At 32.8% G+C, this 18,085-nt stretch overlaps 1 protein-coding gene across 1 annotated transcript in view; it reads left to right on the top strand.

Annotated features, from left to right (window-relative positions):
* The window catches only part of LOC108737317 (rho GTPase-activating protein 7), a 45,472-nt gene that overhangs the window by 14,983 nt on the left and 12,404 nt on the right, over positions 1–18,085 (top strand). The window contains exon 2 of the mRNA XM_018470102.2: positions 14,697–14,801. Within this exon, the coding sequence (XP_018325604.1) occupies positions 14,748–14,801 (54 nt within the window). The 5' untranslated portion in view covers positions 14,697–14,747. The remainder of the gene's footprint in view (positions 1–14,696; positions 14,802–18,085) is intronic.

Raw genomic sequence — 18,085 nt, 5'->3', positions numbered from 1 at the left:
CACTAACTCCAAGGACATTCTTACAGATCTCTTTTTTTATATTTAGTGTTGAAATATGCATATAAATCTATATAAGTTAACAATATTTAGTAAAGCAAAGCGAAAATTTCAGATTTTTCATAATTTCGTAGATAGATATAGCCAATTACCGAGATAGATAACACATGATTTTTTGTTTTATCATTACAAGCATGTTGACTGCTGCAGTAATTGCTTCACGTTTAAAGGTCTTTGATACGCTTTTTGAGAGATGAAAATAGGAGGTATCAGAATTTAATTTAAATTAAAAAAGACAATTAAGAACGTATCAAATTATAACACCTGCTTCATAATCCGATTAAAACTATATACATGCATCTGCCTGGCAACGATTAAACGATCAATCAAGCAATAAATAATTTAATTAAAATAATAGGTATAAACATATTAGTTTTATAGTTAAACATGAAAATATTCACAGAAATTAAGTTCAATTTACATTCAGTCATTAAAATTATTATTTAGTTTACTTTACAGGAGTAACAATTATCAGTTTATTTGTTGTCTGTGATTAGAAATTTGTAATAAACGATAATAATTTCCGTCCCCGCAATTATTACAACACACCAGTCGAGGGTCAGAATCTATTTTAAAATAAAAGGTCAGATAAATTAATTAAAAGTTATCAGTTCACTTTCATTGAGTCTAAAATTTGTTTTGGATGATTAAATAAAAAAGTTATTAATAAATAGGAGGTGATCCGTATAGGGAAATGTTTTAGGAGGAATCTAATAAGTAAGGAAAAATTTTCTTGTAAAAAAAGTAGTTCTGGTGGTGGATGTCAAAATGAATGCGGATGTTCCGCGGTTATGACACAAACACATTCGCAACAACATGGTTGTCCTGGTCGTGTCGTATCGTCCTTACTGTCTTTATAGGTCCCTGTCATCAATCTTCATTGTTGAAATGAGTAAAAAAGAGCGTCACAATTTTTTACTCAATACTAATTGTCTGCCTACTTCTGCAAAGCCCTAACCTTACTCTAATAGTTCTGTACGCATATTTACTGGAAAGACTGCGTATTCTGGAGCTCGTAAAGTGTACCTAATAGTTAAAATTATATGACGTCAATAAAATTTTGGTGGCTTGCCAGTGAACTATAAAATTTATAAAAGAGCCATTAGTGGTAATGTAGGAAATGTGAACGCACCGACCTCTATTTTTACTGCAGTTGTAGTGTAAAACATGAATGAAGTATTTTAAAATCTACTTTCGTGTAGCAGTGTAAAAAAAAAGAGCCTACGCAATCTGTGATAGATACACTGTGTACATAAATTCATTCAGAACTGTTTCCGGAACAAAACATTTGATATCCCTGATGCAAGGTTCTTTATTCGTGAACTGTACCTATTGCTTCACAAGTTTGGCGAATCAGTTTTTCATTCATGACTTCTTATCATCAAAAAGCATTTATTACCGATAAAAGAGACAACCGCTTTCATCAGTAATAAATCAAATAAAAAAAGAACTTCCAGCTTCATTATATTTGATTGCACATGAAGTTTATTTGCAAGAAAATGTTAATTTTCAAAAGATTTTCAATTGTAGATACTTCAACTTTTAGTTCAAGGTAGTTGTATCATAAAACAACTTTGTATTCTTTTAATAATCAATTATCGGATCCATTGGTAACATTTACTATTTGAAGAGAACATTTTTTTTTGAACGCAATTAGTAGAAGAGACCTTGCCATCAGTTTTACATATTATTATTTACAATTACGTAGTGTGAATGTAATTTTGCAAAAACGTTTGTTTAAACGCCAGTAACCTTCTTTCTACGTAATAAATGAACAAATATAAATACGTAGGTATTTCTAATATTTATTGTTGAGACAATATTGTATCTAAAGACAAGACACAGAGAGGCTTTCAAACATATTCATCGTGGATGACTGTATTTTGTCTTTATTTGCCAACAACAATACAGTTGACAATTTCAATAAATTTCTACGTTTGTACCAAGAAGGTAAGAACGGTTGTATGTATTGGATTAAAGAAAGGATGTCTTTAGGTCAATTTCCTTCGTCGCCATTGTTTTGAAAAGAGCATTTTAGTTAGCCTGTACTTCCCGGTAAATTAAGAAAATGTCACGTTTTTGTATCTTTAATTGTGCATTTGTTAATTTAAATGTGACTATTTACTTAACGTCCTTACACGTGTTGTTTTGTCCTGTGGTTGATGTAGTATATGTAGGATGAGTCGTTTTTTTATGATTGAATAGTTTAAAATAGTTTTTTCGACCTATTTTCTAAATTGGGCAAAATTAAAGTTAGTTTGTTAGAATTACTGGAGTTATTATTTTTTAAATGATATGCACAAACTTATATGAGTAAAAATAAACTCTTATTGTTCTGTGAGAGGTCATTTTAACACAGGATGGAGGTAGGAAGGATGTTATAGTTATGTCATCGTTTAAATTCAATAATAACAGCGTCAATAAAATTAATGCGAACTCCTTCAAACTGTTCGCTTTAGCTTGTCATAAAGTATTATGCAATTTCCACTTATTTTATTTATTCGAGTGTTACATTCAATTTAATGCAAGTGAATGTTCATTTAATCTGGTGAATTGGTTTTTTTTTTATTTGGTATTTACGCCCATTTCTTCTGTATTTTTATTGTTTGTGACCTCATTTTTGACAATCTAAAACAACGTGTTTTATACTAATTATTATTATACTGGTTGGAACCGTTCTAACTACAGGCGCATGTATAATAAATTATTCTGAAAATGAGCATTCATCATTCACATAAACATGGAAATGAGTTATTGTTTTTATGGTGTGTTAGTACGTACAGTGGGTATCAAAAGTTTTGCTACATTAAATGTTTTGCGAACTATGTAAGTAATCAGTGATGTGAAGATTAGAGAATTCACATGGAGAGTAATGTAAATAGAAGACATAAAAGTTATATATGCAGTTATACGTTCTGTTTTATTGGCTATTTTAAAAATTATTACCCATTAACTTCGATATATACATTGCTTTACTACCGGAGGGTCTTATGAAACTGCACCATGTCCGTCAAAGAAAATAAATAGCTTTTAAGGTCTATGTTAAGCGGTTTTCTATTAAAAATCGGTTTCCTTGAAAATCGAATTATTGTTGTATACGGGGTGTTTTAAGTTCAAGGTTCCATGTACAGTAGAATCCGCTTATAATGACATCGAAAGGAAATGACAAGCACCTAAGCGGGCGTCATACAAATTAGAAAATAAACAACTTTCTATTTTGGTTAGTTATTTAGTTTAATAGCGAGAAAAACTACAAATTGTATATATTTATTAACAGAAAAAGAAAAAGAACGATGAATTGTAATATCAATATACATAAGAAGGGACAGACAAATGAGCGAAAATGTTATTATTAATAATTTGGGTCACTATAGCCGGATATGATTTCTTAAGAATCAGTCATAATAAGCGATATGCCATTTTAAACGGAGTCATTACATCCAAACTTTCCTATAGAGAATTTATTATGAAAACCAAATTTAACGCTGCAATTACTTCATATTAAGCAGTTAGTCAATATAGGCGGTGTCATAATAAACGAATTCCACTGTATAAGTTAATAATGACAAAANATTAATCATTTGGGTCACTATAGCCGGATATGATTTCTTAAGAATCAGTCATAATAAGCGATATGCCATTTTAAACGGAGTCATTACATCCAAACTTTCCTATAGAGAATTTATTATGAAAACCAAATTTAACGCTGCAATTACTTCATATTAAGCGGTTAGTCAATATAGGCGGTGTCATAATAAACGAATTCCACTGTATAAGTTAATAATGACAAAAAATATATATATTTGTGATATAATTATGTACAAATTTACGGTTTTCGTTTTTTTTTTTTTTTAATTAATTTTAACTGGATACCTCCACATGTTCTTGAGAAAAAGAATCTTGATAGACAGACAGAGAGACAGACGGAAAACTAAGTGATCCTATAAGGGTTCCTTTTTGAAGTATGGAACCCTACAAAGAAACTACAATTCCTTTATTAACAACACTTGCATGAACTAACAATTCATGAAAAATTTAGGAGATAAATGTCTAAATTTAATCCAAAAAAATTTCGTTCATTATTTGCACAGTTGTATAGATACTTGTAAACAAAAAGATTATTTTAAAACAATGGTAAATGTAAATAAGCCTTTAGATTATATATCTGCTATATGAACATCACATTACATGTATCTATAATAATTTGACATAAAGTTGAGATGTCTGCAGTAATCAGGAAATTGTTTATCTGGTATATTATATACGTAGTAATATTCTGCATAGAATTTTGATAAGGATAATAGGTACTGTACAGTAGAATCCGCTTATAATGACATCGAAAGGAAATGACAAACACGTCATACTAAGCGGGCGTCATACAAAACAAAGTCTTAGAAAATAAACAATTTTCTATTTTGGTTAGTTATTAGTTATTTAGTTTAATACAGAAAAAAACTACAAATTGTATACATTTATTAAAAGAAAAAGCAAAAAAAAGCGATGTAATATCAATATACACAAGAAAGGTCAGAAAAATGAGCGAAAATGCTATTATTAATCATTTGAGTCACTATAGCCGAATATGATTTCTTGAGAATCAGTCATAATAAACGATATATCATTTTAAAGGGAGACATTATATTCAAACTTTCCTAGAGAGAATTTAAAATGAAATTCAAACTTAACACTACAATTACTTCATATTAAGCAGTTGGTCAATATAGGCGGAGTCATAATAAACGAATTCCACTGTATTTTGTGTTTAGATATTATGAATAAATCTACTTGATATTGGCATCCCATTTACAAGTTCTTTCCAACACCGTAATCAAAAGACAAAAGTACAACGCGAAAAAGAGCACAGTGCTGATGCCTTTATTGGAGTCGATGCAAGAATTTATTTCATTCGAATCGATTTGGTTCATTTTTTACATATCTAATCTTTTGTGACCCAGTTAGCTGCCAAGTCTTTTGCATATCAGAAGAAGTCCTGTCCTTTTTTTCGCAAGAATAAAAGCATTCAAGATTTCAGGATAAAAGAAAGACGTCCATGATAAAATATCTGCATTTGCTTTCGAATCGAAATCGATGTCCCGTAAAAGTGTCATTTTTCTATGCTGAACCCTTTTGTACTAACAAACTTGTCCTTAACGTACCACCGTCTACTCTCTGTTTTCACGTGATTTACACCAGAGCCTTTTCCTAAAAAGACGACTTATTGAATTCTAACTAATTTATCTTTGTTAGTAAGCGCCAGGGTGATGAAAAAATTCGCAATGTTCTCCGTTTGAATACTCGCCCCTAATGAACACGATAAATCTCGGGACCCTTGTCTCCATTTCTGAGCAACGCAGNGCTTTTCCATTTTTACGAAAACCACAGAGGCGTCTTGTTCAGCGTGCTGTCAAACCTACACTAGCAAGGAGATCGGGCTGAAACTATAGCTACAAGCTATCCAAGGATGGTACTATAGAATGTCACCTCAAGGTAGGCCTAGTGGCGTCATCTCTTGGTTAGGCCGGAAACTTATCAATCCACCCTCGTATCTACCCGTTAAATGAACGCGGAGAGAAATGCTTAATTAATTTATGTATATATATGTATTAATAATTACATAAGAGATTGTGAATAAATAGCGATTTACTTTTATAAGTTGAGCAAGGTGCACCGCGATACGAGTTTATAAACTTGTGTTTTTGCTCAATGAAAGTAGTAGCAAAGAAAGTGTGACTAGCCTAATAAATACAAAATAAATTTATCGTCACAAACGTTATTGGTAAACAGCTTGCTTGTTTTGGAATGTCTAGCTTTTAACCTACTTTAATGATACCTGCGTTCAAGTGAATCTATTTTTCCGAACAATAGTTAACTATTGAAACAAGCATTACTTACAAACGTTCCATTTTAGCACTTTTATTGGCGAGAAAACGTCAAAACAACCAATTCAATGGAGAGAGGCTGGGAATTATTATCAATAAATTAACTTTTCACATACCTATTGAGATGTTTCCTACAAGGGTTTTGTAGTTGAATATAATCCTTATACAGTTACTAATTAGTAATAGTATAAAATAAAAACCAAGCAATTGTGGCGTGAAGTTTTTTTTAACTGAAATACGAGGGTGGATTGATAAGTTTCCGGCCTAACCAAGAGATGACGCCACTAGGCCTACCTTGAGGTGACATTCTATAGTACCATCCTTGGATAGCTTGTAGCTATAGTTTCAGCCCGATCTCCTTGCTAGTGTAGGTTTGACAGCACGCTGAACAAGACGCCTCTGTGGTTTTCGTAAAAATGGAAAAGCAGGAAAATCGTGCTGTCATCAAATACTTTTATTTGAAGGGGTTAACGCCGAAGGAAATTAAAAAAGAGATGGACTCAACACTGGGGACATCCTCCCCGTCATATTCAACCGTTAAGCAGTGGGTTTCCGAGTTTAAAAAGGGTCGTGTGAGCACCTCTGATGGGCCTCGCTCAGGACGCCCCGTTGAGGTCACAACTCCAGATATGATCGAAAAAATTCATCAAATAGTGCTGGGAGACCGCAGATTGAAAGTGCGTGAGATAGCTGAGACCTGTAAGATGTCATATGAACGTGTGCAACATATTTTGCACCAACATTTGCATATGGAAAAGCTCTGTGCAAGATGGGTGCCGCGTTTGCTAACAGTCGACCAAAAATTGATTCGAAAAAACATTTCTACCGCAAATTTGTCATTGTATAAGCGTAATCCAAGCGAATTTTTGCGTCGATTCGTAACCGTTGACGAAACGTGGGTCCACCACTACACTCCTGAAACCAAAGAACAGTCTAAACAGTGGATTGGACCAGGGGAACCAACTCCAAAGAAGGCAAAAACAATTTTTTCGGCGAACAAGGTTATGGCTACTGTTTTTTGGGATGCAAGAGGTATTATATACATTGATTACCTTGCAAAGGGTAATACTATCACTGGTCAATACTACGCAGACTTATTGCAACGTTTGAGCCACGAGGTGAAAATTAAACGACCTCATCTGGCGAAGAAAAAAATCTTGTTTCATCACGATAACGCACCAGCGCACACGTCAATCGTTGCGACGGCTAAAATCAACGATCTAAAGTTTGAATTGATGCCGCACCCTCCTTACTCTCCAGACCTAGCCCCGAGTGACTATTTTCTGTTCCCTAATCTCAAAAAATGGCTTGGCGGTAAGAGATTTGCGGACAATGAAGAAGTAATCGAAGCTGTAAATGGTTATTTTGAGGAGCTTGACGAATCAGTCTATAGAGATGGCATTAATAGACTGGAACACCGCTATGAGAAATGTATCAGCCTTGGAGGAGATTATGTTGAGAAATAAAAAAAAAAAATTTTTAAAAACCTTGTTTTTCTTGGTCAGGCCGGAAACTTATCAATCCACCCTCGTATATTAATCTACCACCATGATTTTTCTTATAATGAAAAGGTTTCTTCAACGATCTTCCATATTTCCGTTGTCCTTTAGGATGTCAAAATCAGACAAGGAAAATCATACTTGATTTGATGGTTTTAAGGGTTTTTGTGCCTTGTAAACTTAAAATAAGCTACATTTGTATTAATGAATTTTTCAATCAAAACCAATAATACCGATATCTAATAGATTTTTTTATGAAACCTGCTTTTTACTGCACGATTTTTAACGAAGCTCATAAACTATAAACGTACTATTGGTATTAAAAACGCAATAATTATTAATTAGGTTTTAAACGAATATGGAGAGAGAATAAGTTTGGCTAATCTCTGTTCTTTTTTTCACGTGTTTCATGTCGTCGCAAAGCAGTTTCCATGTTTAACCATTGGTGCGTACCCTTCTCTTCGTAATGGTTCCATTAACGGGTCATTTTTCATTTATACAAAAATTACAAGCATTTATCAAAGCTCGATGAAATTATTTACAAGCCTACGTTTGGTTAACCGCTGTGCTCTTTACAATTTCCCAATCTCCGCGCTTCAATTAGTTACTTGCTTTTGAAGGTTGTTACATTGTTGTAATAAAACACGTTGATGTATTGTTTGGTCAACGTAACACAAAATAACAATAACCTTGTTAAATAGGCACTTATACTTCTGCATGCATTTGTATTTTTCTTTCACATACAGGTAGGTATGTATGTAGTTAAAGACAAATACGTACGCATTTTTGAATATCTATTAAGCATTAAAGAATTAAGATCTCATTTTTAAGACAGTCATGTTTTAAAAATGACCTTAATTATATGTTTATGTCACCTTCGATAAATTTTGATAATAACGTAATTATAATGATTAACGGTAAAGGATTGTCTACATACATACATACATATAAACGAAGCTAAAGAGACCATTTTTATTCGTTATTTTAGAGAGCTGTTGTTATATAAAGTGCAAAACAATTGTATTTTAACTCAAAAATAAATTGTACGTATTATCCGCTGTGAAGTGGTAAAATTTGTAAAGTATTTGTTATAAGTGAATTTAGGTAAAATCCTCCTTAACAATAAAGTTAAACCAGACTAATTAAATAAATTTGGAACACTAATTGTAAGGTTTGTGGGCCGACTTAAATATATTGGTCAGTGGGGCAGACATTTCCCAATTAGATTCAAAGAACATTTAAAACCTATTTGGCCGATTTAATGGGTTTTTGTTAATCTTGAATCCTTTCGTCACCATTTTAATTTTTGCCACGTATTTTTCAACGTTACCATGACAATTTTTATGTTTTAGTAAGTGATCGGTCATGTTTTCAATATGACTAATATTAACTTTTTTGTACGTTTTCTAAATGACAGAAATGATAGGTGTGCTGACATTTAAGTGCATCTGTCATTATTTGAACTTGATTTAATTTTTATGTTCTATAGCTCTGTTTGTCAAACTTCAGTCATTGTGGCCAACATAGAAACCTTATTTAGGGCAGTACTTCTATAAATGAACACAGAAACAAAATTATCGTGAATATAAAACGTATCCTGGCATCACTTTCTCTCTCGCTTTACTATTTCAATTGTATTAACAACATTTTCTTCCACGCATATAAAACATTTCGCCTGCTATAAAGTCATCTTCACTGTTCATATGGAGGATATTATTTCGTTGCAAGGAATAGTCGTTTTGTATTGCTATTGATTGAATTGACTAATTGTCCCGTGACGTCTACCTTTAATTATTTATTTTTAAACGTAATACTATTATAACATAGACAGAGATCAATGAAAAATTCCAAACAAAGATAAGATAAACGTTTCATTGACTATTTATTTAAGAATAAATTAAAAGAAGTTCACAAGTTACCTGCTGGAAAATTATTTATCAGAAAAATATTGACAATTACTGGCAGGTAGCATACGTGCGTTACGTTATCTCGTCTTTTGTTGATTGTAATTGCATACATTGTAACGTACGTGGAAATTTCGACAGAAGATGATGCGTCGTGTTAAAAGTATTTTCAATGGTTCCCCAGTTGCATCGGCGTTTATGGAATCTTGTGACGGTGCGATCATTATTATTGACGTGTAACAAACAACTAATCGTAAACATTGGGCCACTCTGGTCAGCCAAGGCATAGGACACAACGGTGTGTTTGTAAAACGATAATTAGCTATTATAAATTCAACGACTCTCGACCATAAACACGCAAGTCTTAATTTGAACTGTTTTCGGACTGATTAGAATTCTTAGTGAGCAAAGACAATGGCCAGTTAAGTGTATGCAGGGTTAGTGGCGAGCATTGTTTGTTTTTGAATAAAACTGCTATGTTTTGTAGCATGAATGTTCTTTGTCGCTTTGTCTGCAATTGTATATAATACGAAAGTACTCGTTTAATAGGGCCACGACAAATTCTCCCCCAAATAACCCCTAATACATTTTACTTTTAATACCCTTTTCGTCATTATAAGGTCGTCAGTCCTAAAACTGGTTGGACACGTACCTCCACTTTTCCCTATCCTGAGCTAATCTTTGCATTTCCCTAAAATTAGAACAGCCCACATCCTTAACTATTTGCGAACAGTAATCTAATCTAGGTCTACCTCTACCCCTCCTAACTCCCATTTCAGCCACTAATATGTCTGAGTAGACCTTCATGCTTGAGGAGGTGTCCTACTAACATATCTTGCCTATTTCTTATTGACTTCCATAAAGTCCTCTGTTCTCCTAGTCTTTCTAATACCTCTTCATTTCTAACCTTCTCTATCCACGGTATCCTCATCATTCTCCGGTAACACCATAAATTGGAACGCTTCTAATCTTTTCTTTTCTGCCGCGTCCACTGTCCATGTTTTGCACCCGTACAGCGCCATTTCAAACATACACCTTTAACAACCATTTCCGAATTTCTAAATTAACCGTTCGCGAGCATAAAAGTGTCTTCTTTTTATTCAAGGCGACACGACCCTGAGCTATCCCTAGCTTTATATCCCTACTACTCCTTCCGTCCTGACTTATCTGACTTCCTAGATATCTAAAATCAGCCACTTCTTCTAATTTTTCGTCTCCTATCGTTATATTCGCTCTTTCCCTAGTTTTTCTTCCCTTGCATAACAGTATTTTGCTATTATACTAATACTTCTATATCATCTGCAAATCTAAGCATACTAATCTGTTTCTCCTCTATATCTATTCCTACACTTGTACTGTCTTCAATGATGTTGATCGTGTCTTCGATGTGTAGATTAAAAAGTAGCGGTGACAGTGTGCATCCCTTCTTACTGCTCTACGTTGCAGCCCCAGCTCTATAACTGCCTGTTGCTCTTTATACAAACTAAGTATCACTCTTCTATCTCTGTAACTCATCCTTACATTTTTAAGTGTATTTAACATCTTGTCCCATTTAACATTGTCAAAAGCTTTTTCTAAATCTACAAATCCTACGTACGCATTTTTTTCTGTTATTCCAGACTTCATAAATAATCCTAATTTGCATAATTGAATTTTAAAACTTCCGAGTAGAAAAATTATTTCTTTTTACGTTAAAGTGACAACAATATATCGTCATGGGAAAATCCGAATAATTAAACGTGAAATAATAGCAATTGTTTCGTAAGAAATGATGGTTATTTTCTAAAAATACATATCTACCATAAAATCACAGTTGTGTGAGAAAAAACGCCATGCATATCTACATTGTACATGAATTAATTTCACAGGCTATCTTCCCGACTGTATTCTTTTACTGTTTCAACGTTTTGGTAGCGATTGGTGTTGTGGTTTGTGGAAATTTCTTCGTCCGTTGGTATAATAAGTTGTTGGTCTTGGTTGGTAGGTATTATCGATACACCAAAAGAACTGGCCTCTGTACCATTAAGATGCCTGGCACACACCAGGCGAGTGCACCACCTCGTTGTTCTTCGTCCTTTCTTACATACGGCTAATGCAAGTCAAATAATCTCCATTGAATGAAATTGCCGATGGCAATGTTCAGCGGATGTGCTCATACGCAACACTGCTACCTCCAGCTGAGTTATTGTCAGAAAAAAAAAACCGTCAACTTAACGAACGGCAGACTGTCAAATTGAGTCCAAGTTACAAACTTCAGACTGGAACAGGTACAGACCTGAATATCATTTACATTCTTACTTACTGTTACTCCAGCAGTCACGTGATTCCTCCACCATGTTGAAATCCATGGAACTGGGGACATATTACGTTCCCAAAACTTTGAAATTGTATCGGCCGTTATGGCCTCGAGGTTTAGACTACCTCCATTAATGGCTGATGGGGATGAAACACCAAACCAAAAGTTTTAGTTTTATTGAAAACATTTTTTTGGTATGTATTTAAATGAAATCATTATGATTTTTTCCCAAAGCTTCGCTCAAATGAATCGTATCCTTATTATTATGTTCCTTCTGCTTAGGAACCTTCTGCCTTACTCTTTGATTTCTCCCTAGTGTGGGAAGTAAGATACGAGATTTTGTTAAAACTGTTCACAAAAATCATTAGGTCTTTGATAACCATAAGCTGTGTTTTTAGAAATGAACACGAGTTTAGCTATTTCGATTGTATCTGTAATTAGGGCTCAGTCTCGTTTAATTATTTATAATGTGTAGCAGTTTTACTGTGATTTTGTAATTTCGAAAGTTTCTAATGACTGATCTGACTTCTGACATTGTGGATGTATGACACCATTATTATTTATGTTTCGCAAATGAGTGTAACATAAGAAGTTTTCAAACGAAACAAGTTTGCGTTTGTGAGTGGTGAGATTTAAGGAAAACTTGGAAAGCTGTTTTAACGTCTGACAATGAGTTAAAACTATTCATAGGTTTAATGTTTCAAAAGCAGTAGCAGTACGAAGAACATATTCGCTTACGAGGTTCGCGTCTGGCTTATATAAGTATTTGTATTCATCCTCCTTATTAGCAATACGCACGTCAGGTAGCGGTAAGAACTGTCAACAGGTCGATTTTCGATAAAATATGCCCCATTGTTTCTTTATAAAATCCTGTACACTTTTACAATGATGATTTATTCCCTTTCGATCGGCAGGTTCCACGCAATGAATAACAACGTGTATTTAACAACATGAATTATTTGACAACTATTTAAAAAACCTTAAACGAAAGTTTTGAAAGACATTTCCACCGTCAGGACTTTCTTAATATACAATTTTGCTAATTAACAATGAAAAAGGAAATCCTTTTCGTTTCGTTCGTTTATAGGAATAAAGTGGCACACCACATTGTTCAGATAACTGCTGCTAATGACGCTTTTTTAGGATAAATTATTTATTGGCAAGTGAAAGAGGAAAAATGCTACATGGTTAATTTAAAACAAAAGAATGTGTGATTACAACGGCCATGAAATTATCGTTTATTTTCTTGCATAATCGCATATGATATATGCGCAGCTGGCTGGTTTACATTTTAACGGAATTATTACATCAAAAGAACAAAAAGCAATTGTTTGTCGGATCAATTAAACTTATTTTTGATTTGCTCTTAATTAATATCTACTCTGATGATGCAATAATATCGATTACAAGACGTACGTGATTTTCCGCATTTTTAATTAAACATGCCGCGATTGATTTGCGTCCCTAATAGTTAGTTTTTACAAGGGATACTCCCGAATTGGCTGTCACCATTATAATCGTCATTTTTAGGTCTTCAGCCGGAAAACTGCATAGACAAGCGCGTTTTCTTACTGCGTTATCTGACTCCTTAAATATCGAAAAAGTTTATGTCTCGAAAATGTGACCAACTAATTTAAAATAACGATCTTTAACCTTTTTAAACTTTCGCCTGTATCCTATCCATACCTGCTACCTTATTGTTTTTTGATTATTTAATTGGCTATGCTTAAGTTTAATTAAAAGAAGTTCCAAAGGCATCGTTAAAGAAGTGCAGGTAGGTATTGTTGCCCCTCATTAGGTTTGAAAAAATTTGATCAAATGTCAAGTCATTTTACGTTAAATGTCCCCACGATTTTATGTTTTCTTTCGCTGCTAAAGTAAACCAAAAAATGAATTCGAACTTTGACAACAATTTTGGTAGATTCAAGCTAACGTAGCGGACTTAGTGGAATAATTCAGAAGAGGGACGCTCTTGGGCGGTTTAGTAGTTTTTTCTTAGCTAAGTCAAGTAAAGTCTAGGAAAATAACGAGAAATTGGCTTGAAAATCGTATTATATTCGGAAACAACTTAGTAATATTATTATCTATTTTAATTTTATTTAAAATTTCATTCCACTTAATTTGAGAATATTTGTTGCAATTTCTTGTGAAGCAAACTGTACGTTAGTTATATTGTTAAAGTTGTAATAATATAAAAAGTTACAGGTTGTTGTAATAACGTTTTATTTAGTTTATGACTGTCGGCTTTGTTAAAGTGACAACAAGCGATGGTATTGTTACAATTTTTTGCTGTAAACCCGGTCTGTTCTAACATTTCGGTCGCTTTTTCTTGACAACGTGTTATTAAGAAATGCGTACAGATACGTCGAAATATTCAAGTGGCAAAAAAAGTCAAGTCTATTATGGATTCTTTTACTTTAAATAGCTTCTCTGTTAACGAAGTTTTTTATCGTAGGCACTAGGTACATCTGAAATTCTCTTCGTTTTTTTACGAGCAATCTTTAGTCTACAATCTACATTATATACTTTCTGTAACATTTGTTTTTAAATAAGCCTCCGGTTTCTTTTGTAAACTCGAGCACTCTCGACTATTGAAAACTTTTTTAACCAATCGGTAATGATCCTCATTTTTGACAAGACTAATTCATTAATTTAAGACTTTAGGTACAAGATGAAGATCGAAGATTAAATCAACAAAAGCAAAATCAACTTGATAAATAAAAAACCATAATGAAATACTTTATTAAAAAAAAAAAACTGAATAGGAAAACTGAGGTTGTAGCGATGGGCCCCCTGTTTCCTTATTACATCTCATTTCGTCTAGTAGCTGGAAGTCTTTGACAGACATAAAAGCTTTGAAGTTATTATTTATTAATTATTATGCAGATCATCTCCTGAAAGCATACTGGGATATACCGTATCTTGTGATTAGCAAAATTAATGAATTAAAATGATTTTTTGAAGATTCAGCGGCGATCGTGTGGGTGTGTGGAGAATGCGTACATTCACTTATTCAAAAAAAATGAACAGTAATTTAAAAGAACGTTTTTTTCTCTTCTAGTTGAGGGCACAATGGTGCGTTGGTGTACTCAGGAGCGGTGAGTTTTCAGCCATGAGCTATAGCGATCCGTACAAAGAGCTGGAGCTCTATTTGGAACAGGCTGTTGTAAGTTTATTACTTTTTTGTTACTTTATTTTTATTTTTAATATTTTAAAATGGTTAGATAAGAATTGTAGTGATAATAAAGGCAATTCAATAGTATCTATAACTTATATTTAAGTTCTGTTATCATTATCCTAACTAATATTATAAATGCGAATCTCAGTTTGTCTGTTACGATTTCACGCCTTAATCATTCAATCGATTATCATGAAGTTTTGTATACTTATTGACAGGGGTACAGAAAAAGATATAGGGTACTTTATACAGAAAAAATACTGTTCCCGAGGGATGGAAAAATTTATTTTCATTTCGATGAAGAAGGATCGTATTTACTGTATGTTTAACCCAGAAAATTAGAAACTCTAGTTTTATCCTGAAGATCCTAGTCAGGACTTACGAACACATTTATCAAATTATTCTGTTTTCGATGATCTTTAACATGCATTTAGGGCATACATATGATAAAACCTACTTGTTTTTATAAGAAACCATTCATCAGAAAAATTTACATGAAAAATAAGGATAAATTTGATAAAGAAAAATGCTCTGGAGTTTATACACTAACCTGCTCCAAAGTTTGTATTGGACAAATGGGGAGAAATTTAAAAAACCTATATTTGAGTTGTCATAGAAAAAGTCAGTCATTTAATTATAAGTTATAAATTTTTACGTAGTAATAATAAGTTTACAAATTAAGCTGTTTTGATCTAGAAATCAATAAAGCTAAAAACAAAGTTGGTGATTTATTTTAATTGTACTATAACTCCTTTCAATTGTAAACTACTTAAGAATGTAAGTTACACTTAATATTTGGCATTAATTACTCATTAAATTTGTTGCCTGGTTCTTTTTAAGTCGATTGTACGTTTTCGGTAACAGCTTAAAGATTTCAGTGTCTATTTTGTTATACATACAATGTAGAAATCTTCCCGAAGTGAGTTAGTTTTAATATGAAATATTCTCAATTTTTTACCCACTACACACTTCCTCAAATTACGCGCCAATGCTTTGACCAGTGTGTGTAGTGGGTAAAAAAAATTGAGTCTATTTTGTTATAATCGAGTATCGTTCAATTTATTCTAGCTCAAGGTTTTGCCGTAGGTATAGGTATTTGAATGACACTTTTACTCCTGTCATTGTAATTACTGTTAGACCCTTTATTTCAAATCTATTGCGGTCAGTCCTCTTGGTTGAGCATTATCCATACTTGCGTCTATTAGTCTATAAAGTATTTAAACGAATCGGTAGCCTGATCGCCCGATGCTTGAGTTGTCCTCGCGCCTTCACCATTTTCAAAATGGTAACAATGCAGCTGCTTTATAATTAACACCCCCATGTGATAATTTCAACTAACTACATGCTAATTGAGACGAAAACCCATACAAATATATACATATACACTAATACAGTGGCGGCTCGTGATGGAATGATGCGAGTGTATAGTTACACATAAAAATCTAATTGTTTAGTATGTATATGTGTAATGTGGTAGTATATGATTAATCTCGTGTTGTAAATGTTCAAGAAAAATAAATATTCGGAGACTTGTTCAGATGTTACATTAAATATGTTTTATTGCTGCATTAGAAATGACGTAATGGGTCGTGAGAGTGAGTTTTGTGTGGTGTGAAACAAGTGTAATTATTACTTATTACCCGCAAACGTTGCTAATAAATACTGCTATCCTGTTTCACGTTGTGTTATTATTCTTTTGTAAAGAAGCAGATGTTTCAACTGTGTTCTTTATCATGCAATCGAAGGAGCGGAAATACATATGTTTTGGTTCTTTAAACAACACACAGTGCATAAGAACAATAAACCGATGTATTTACGTAGAGTAAAAACGAGGCTCCGATTTTTAATTGTTTTACAACACTAAATAAACTTTGGACGTATTATGTACAACAACAATTTATTAATAGATAGTCGTTTTACAGCGACATTCTTTTTTAACGTTGTTCGTATTTTAGTTCGTTTTTGTCGTTAAATTGTGTAGCTTTCAGCGAGGCAACAATTGCATCAATTTGATTGAATTAATTTTGAAATGTCGCTTTATTCTTCCGTATCAGTGAAGATCAAGTGTTCTGGGAAACAAAACTGGGACACAAATTAGCAAGTTCGTTCAACTAATTAAATTGTTAATCTTCCGGAATGAAACATTTTATTGACCCGATGAAATGTCAGTATGATTAAAATACAGTGTCTGTTAAAAAATTGTCACACATCAGAAGACTGTTTAGTGATTATGTCGTGTATATTATAGCAATAACAAATGTAAAAAGTTTTTTATAAATATCTTAAAAAAATAAATACATAGTCGTTTCTATATTCAAAAATTAAAAGGAAATTACTGTTGGTGTAAGATTTCCTTGGAACACAGTAGTTTCCTTTTTTAATTTATGCAACTGTTAATTGCTAATAAAACGTTAAAGTCTTTTGCATTTGATGGTTCTGGTCCTTCGAGCCGGATACGTTGTAGGTATTTACACATGTTACTGAGTGACGTCAATGTTTACGAAAACAATTTTGCATGGTACAGGCGTTTTGTGTGACTTATGTCAGTATAAAATTTAGGCTCACGTAACAATTTGAAAATACCTTATGGGACAATTTGAATGTACCGCGAAGCGAATAAGTCGAATGGTGTGGGCAGTTAAAGTTTATGATGTAAAATTAAAACTGCTTTTTAGGATACCAAAATAAACAAGTTAAAACAAGCAGAGATCGACTTATGCCCATAAATAATATTTTTATTTCTTACTTTCCCGTTTTCGGTAGCTGTCTTGGTAATAGTTGTCCATATTTGTGAAATAAAAAAAAATTATAAACGTTTAAAGAAAGCGATTCAGTAAGTATTTACACAAGAAAGTACCATTTTTTGACAAACGTTAGAAAGTATTAAGTTTGAAAATATTATATACGGTTTCATCCTGAATTAGTATAACAGTTTTATTTATTTGTTTATATCTGCAAAAGATAGTGATTATTATTTATGGGGAGTTTAATTAGTTATTTACTTGCACTTAATTAACTGGAATAAAGAAATTCTTTGGATTCCACAGCTTTCTATACAAATTATCGCTGTTTTCAGATCATTTTGAACATTATGATGATTTTTATTGTGTGCTTCAGCTGATTAACGTAAATAAATAAAAAAAATGTTTTATTATCGAATGGACAGAATAGGCAGTAATCTATGAGCTATTTTTGCAAACATATATAAATTAAATGCTTTTACCATGGTACTATCATAAACAAGAGTTCTTGAATCCTAATTGATATTACAA

This window comes from Agrilus planipennis, unplaced genomic scaffold, assembly GCF_000699045.2.
Source record: "Agrilus planipennis isolate EAB-ADULT unplaced genomic scaffold, Apla_2.0 scaffold90, whole genome shotgun sequence".
NCBI classification, from domain to species: Eukaryota; Metazoa; Arthropoda; class Insecta; order Coleoptera; family Buprestidae; genus Agrilus; species Agrilus planipennis.
Note: the sequence above shows the minus strand (reverse complement) of the source record. Positions and strands in the feature narration are given on the sequence as shown.